Genomic DNA, 5308 nt, shown 5'->3' with positions numbered 1-5308 from the left:
GTGAATGTCTCACCTGATATTATGCCATCGCAAGATTGGCATGTGCCATATCTGGAGGTGCCCTTAATGGCATTTTCTCCATTTAGTGATTTCTGTACAAAGGGGACAATATTGGTAGTTCCACTGAAACGTGATCTAACCACTAGATCTTTCAGATTTTTGTTGCGTCGATGCGCAAACATGGGTTTTGGTAGTTTTGGTTGTGTCGGTTCTATATTTAATAGATGCCAGTTTGAGTTGATGATCTGTCTGACTGTGGCATTTAGAGGAGAGTGCTTTGCTATGCAGACCAACTTTTGTTCTTTCTGTTGTTTATTTGAATTCAGAAGAGCATCACGATCAAAGTATCTTGCTCGCTTATATGCCTCACGTATTAAACGATTCGGATATCCGCAAGCAAGAAATTTCTTTCATTTTTACAGCCTGAATATCATAATCTTTAATGTTTGTGCAGTTTCGCCGCACTCTCAAAAACTGTGAAAATGGTATCCCATCCTTCTGATTTCTCGGATGGTAGCTACCAAAATGGAGTAGCGTGTCCCTTGCTGTTGACTTAGTATACAAGTCAACCGTCAGATTCTTGGATTCATTTTTGATATATATGTCAAGGAATTCCACTTTTGTAGCATCAACTTGTGCAGTGAAACGGAGATTACTATCTGCTAAATTAATCCATTCTAGAAATTCTTGTAGAGTCTGTTCCCCATTGGTCCATATAAAAAATATATCGCCAATAAACCGGTACCAATGGGAAACAGACTCATAGAATGGTGCCATCTCGTTGTGTATGTGATGAAATTCAAACCTAGCCATATAAATATTGGTTATCGATGGGGCCATTGCTGCCCCCATGCTTACGCCTTTTGTTTGTTGGTACATATGTTCTCCAAATTGGAACACATTTTCTTCAAGTGCCCTGACCCAGGAAGTTGAACTGTATCAGGGGGTCCTTGCTGTCTCGCATATCTTTGTAATACGAGGCCATGTCCCATTGGAACAGAAGTCATTAGGATTATTTAGGGTGGAGCCAAGAATGGTTTGCATATGGCTGGCCTTGTCTGTAGTTACACAAAGACTAGAGAATGATGTGGCGGGATGTTGCCGAGATGAACTACCAGTTCATCTATCACCTTTAGTTTTTCTCAATGATCAGCCCTACGTGGCACAGAATATATGTTGGTCCCATATAGACCTACGACAAAGGGACTCCTGCTGCAGGCCCCTGGTGAGGCTTATTAAGGCTGGAAACAGTTTGAGGTTACAAACATTCCTGAATCTAGCAGCGTGGCCTCAAAGTTCAAGATCAATGGCCTTTGTGGGTCAGAGCCATGGCTTATAAACACTCAGGGAGCAAAACACGCTGAATGGAATGAGGCCACGAATAGTTACAAAAGGATGAGGTTAATTCAAGCATTTCCATCCCTCGCTGTGTGCTTTTCTCAGTAGAGGGTTTGTTGGACAATCAATGGAGTGGAGTCTTTGTGGCTGCTTCATGTAAATGTTTTGAGATGCTGAAAGCTCCTCCTCAGGGTTGACAGTGAGAACCTTTTATTCTCCCACATTGTCTCTCCTATGTAGAAAGGTTACATTTACAACTGAAGTTTTTGTCACATTGAGAGCACGGGTAATTTCCTTTCTCGTTGTGCTTTCTCTCTTGTGGACTGAAATTGAATCTCCAGCAGACGCTTCCCAGGCATTTAGAACAATGACAAGGTTTTTTACAGGTAAGTTCTCCCAAATTGAGTGAGACCAGATTTCCGACTGAAACTTTTCCAGCATTCAGAGAGCTAATAAGGTCTTTCCCCAGTGTGAGTTCTTTCATGTCTAGTGAGAGTCTTTTTCAGTTGGAAGCTTTTCCAGCATTCAGAGCACTGATACGGTTTGAGCCCAGTATGGATTCTCTCATGTTGAGTTAAACTGGATTTGTCACAGACACTTTTCTGGCATTCAGGGCACTGATAAGTTTTTGTCCAGTGTGGGTTCTTTCATGAGCAATTAAACTGGATCTATACTTGAAGTTGTTTTGGCACTCAGAGCACTGATACGGTTTGAGCCCAGTGTGGGTCCTTTCATGTACAGTAAGGTTGGATTTCTGATTGAAGCTTTTCCGGCATTCAGAGCACTGATAAGGTTTTTGTCCAGTGTGAGTTCTCTCATGTGTAGAGAGATTTATTTTCTTACTGAAGCTTTTCCAGCATTCAGAGCACTGATATGGTTTGAGCCCAGTGTGGATTCTCTCATGATGAGTTAAACTGGATTTCTGACTGAAACTTTTCTGGCATTCAGGGCACTGATAAGTTTTATGTCCAGTGTGGGTTCTTTCATGAACAATTAAACCGGATCTATCCCTGAAGTTGTTTTGGCACTCAGAGCACTGATACGGTTTGAGCCCAGTGTGGGTCCTTTCATGTACAGTAAGATCGGATTTCCGAGTGAAGCTTTTCCAGCATTCAGAGCACTGATACGGTTTGAGCCCAGTGTGGATTCTCTCATGTTGAGTTAAACTGGATTTCTGACTGAAACTTTTCTGGCATTCAGAGCAGTGATAAGGTTTCTGTTCAGTGTGAGTTATTTCATGTCTAGTGAGAGTCATTTTCAGTTGGAAGCTTTTCTGGCATTCAGAGCACTGATACGGTTTATACCCAGTGTGGGTTCTTTCATGTCGAGTAAGGCTGAATTTCTGACTGAAGCTTTTCCAGCATTCAGAGCACTGATACGGTTTCTGCCCAGTATGTATTCTCTGATGTAGAGTTAAACCGGATTTCTGATAGAAACCTTTTTGGCATTCAGAACACTGATACAGTTTATGCCCAGTGTTTGTCATTTCATGTTCAGTAAGGTTGCCTTTCTGACTGAAGCTTTTCCAGCTTTCAGAGCACTGATAAGGTTTTTGTCCAGTATGAGCTCTCTCGTGGTGAGAGAGAGCTGATTTACTACTGAAGCTTTTCTGGCATTCAGAGCAGTATAACAATTTATGCCCAGTGTGGGTCCTTTCATGTACAGTAAGGCTGGATTTCTGACTGAAGCTTTTCCAGTATTCAGAGCACTGGTAAGGTTTTTGTCCAGTGTGAGTTACCTGATGTTGAATCAGACTGCCAATAAAACTGAAGCTTTTTTGGCACGTGGAGCACTGATATGGTTTTTGTCCAGTGTGGGTTCTTTCATGTGCAGTAAGGCTGGATTTCTGACTGAAGCTTTTACAGCATTCAGAGCACTGATATGGTTTGTGTCCAGTGTGGGTTCTTTCATGTACCGTAAGGCTGGATTTCTGACTGAAGCTTTTACAGCATTCAGAGCACTGATACGGTTTATACCCAGTGTGGGTCTTTTCATGTACAGTAAGGTTGTATTTCTGACTGAAGCGTTTCAAGCATTCAGAGCACTGGTAAGGTTTTTGTCCAGTGTGAGTTACCTGATGTTGAATCAGACTGCCACGAAAACGGAAGCTTTTTTGGCACGTGGAGCACTGATATGGTTTTTGTCCAGTGTGGGTTCTTTCATGTACAGTAAGGCTGGATTTCTGACTGAAGCTTTTCGAGCATTCAGAGCACTGATAAGGTTTTTGTCCAGTGTGAGTTCTTTCATGTATAGTGAAATTGAATTTGCTACAGAAGCTTTTACAGCATTCAGGGCACTGATATGGTTTGTGTCCAGTGTGGGTTCTTTCATGTACCGTAAGTCTGGATTTCTGACTGAAGCTTTTCGAGCATTCAGAGCACTGATAAGGTTTTTGTCCAGTGTGAGTTCTTTCATGTACAGTAAGGTTGGATTTGAGACTGAAGCCTTTCTGGCATTCAGGACACTGATAGGGTTTTCGTCCAGAGCTAGTTTTCTCATGTTTAGTGAGGTGGGATTGATAACTAAAGCTGTTCTCACAGTTATTGCTCTTATTCGAGTTGTTTGTTTCTCCAAGTTGGGTTTGTTCCTGAATACACGTCATTTTAAGACTGAATCTGATTTCTGATTGTGTACATGTTTAAGTTACAACTCAGCATTAACTTCTAAAATACATTTCAGATGCTCTTCCTAACATTTGTATTTAACTAATGATAGTTTTTACCTGGAGATCATTTTCCTACCTTTAAAGGCACTGATCTAACTTGTTCTATTAACTTTCACTGAGGAGCCCCTTGTATTGATTAAGAGACCTCTCATGGATTCATTTTCTCCAAGTTATGCCCGGGTGAATTTTCTCTTGTTTAATTAGTCTCATTTAGTGATTCTGTTTTATCACATTTGATTTAGGAGTTTTAAAAGCACTGATAAGGTCTTTGGGCTTTAGTGTTTGCCTGGTAGCTATGATTGTTCATACAAGTAATGACAGATGATTAGGGCATGCCAGGGTGGTTTAAGAATTATCAGTAGCGTAACACTGGCCCCTTTTATACTTTCAGTGCCAGTATATGCTTTTTTGCTCAGTGGCTAAGACAGGTACATGATCCACTTTGGAGTTACAGGATCCTTTGAAACCACTCGGATCAAACTCAAGAGACAGAGTTGGTGGGGGAAAATCTTCCTATATTGGAAATGATAATCCAGCATCTTTGGTGAATCAACATCTGAGAAAGAGCATTTACAATGACTTTCTTTTAAACAATCTTTTCTTTCCTCTGAATCATAGGAGATGGAGACAAAAGCTTGCGCTTGTAAACCGAGGATATTAGTCTTCTTGACGGTTCTTTCACATCACGTCTACAGATACTGATCTGTTGGGGAGGGTTTGCGTCTCCAAAGCATTTCTCATAAACCATCAAACAGAATTTACATCACTGAGTTTTCTCAAGTGCACTGTGTGGGGATCAGTTGTGGCCAATGTTCTCCTCAATCTCAGTTACTGGCACTTGGTAAACATGTATGGTAATTTTCCTTTAGGGATTTGACAACTTTCACATTCACCAGTTTCTTCCGCTCCAACATCCTCACCATTCCTGGCACATAGAATGTGTTTCTTCTCTAGAGCGCGAGAATGTTTTAACTTTCCTTGAAATAATCCTTTTCGTTATGTTTCACTAAATTTAAACCTTCTTTTTTCTGTTCATGCTTCAGTCACCTGTAGAAACGGAGTCAGAGATTGTAAATGAACACAAAGAAAAAATATTTGTGACCTTATACTTTGCACAAAGAATGTATTGACAAAAACAAGCTAGGAAATCAGTTGAGTATCATTTCTGATAGTGGTGAAACAGCTCGGAACACTGTAGATCGGGAGCTTTGGATCAATGGAACTCAAGGATGTGAGAGCAAACGTATTAATATTTAAGAAAGAAACTCAAGTTGCACATATATTGTGACACCGATTCTCAGAAGC

The 5308-nt window shown here is 40.8% G+C and overlaps 1 protein-coding gene across 1 annotated transcript; it reads right to left on the bottom strand.

Annotated features, from left to right (window-relative positions):
* Nucleotides 1-1584: 1584 nt before the first annotated feature.
* Nucleotides 1585-4011, bottom strand: LOC147662592 (uncharacterized). The gene is made up of 4 exons (XM_086951056.1): nucleotides 3674-4011; nucleotides 3048-3352; nucleotides 2013-2990; nucleotides 1585-1935 (listed from the first exon to the last, which is right to left on the bottom strand). Exons 1-4 carry the CDS (start codon nucleotides 3938-3940, stop codon nucleotides 1788-1790), a joined length of 1698 nt encoding a protein of 565 aa, XP_086807182.1. The 5' UTR covers nucleotides 3941-4011; the 3' UTR covers nucleotides 1585-1787.
* Between the last annotated feature and the right edge of the window lie 1297 nt (nucleotides 4012-5308).

The sequence above is a fragment of the Lissotriton vulgaris genome, unplaced genomic scaffold, assembly GCF_964263255.1.
Source record: "Lissotriton vulgaris unplaced genomic scaffold, aLisVul1.2 SCAFFOLD_2469, whole genome shotgun sequence".
Lineage (NCBI taxonomy): Eukaryota > Metazoa > Chordata > Amphibia > Caudata > Salamandridae > Lissotriton > Lissotriton vulgaris.
This window is presented reverse-complemented; position numbering and strand designations above follow the sequence as displayed.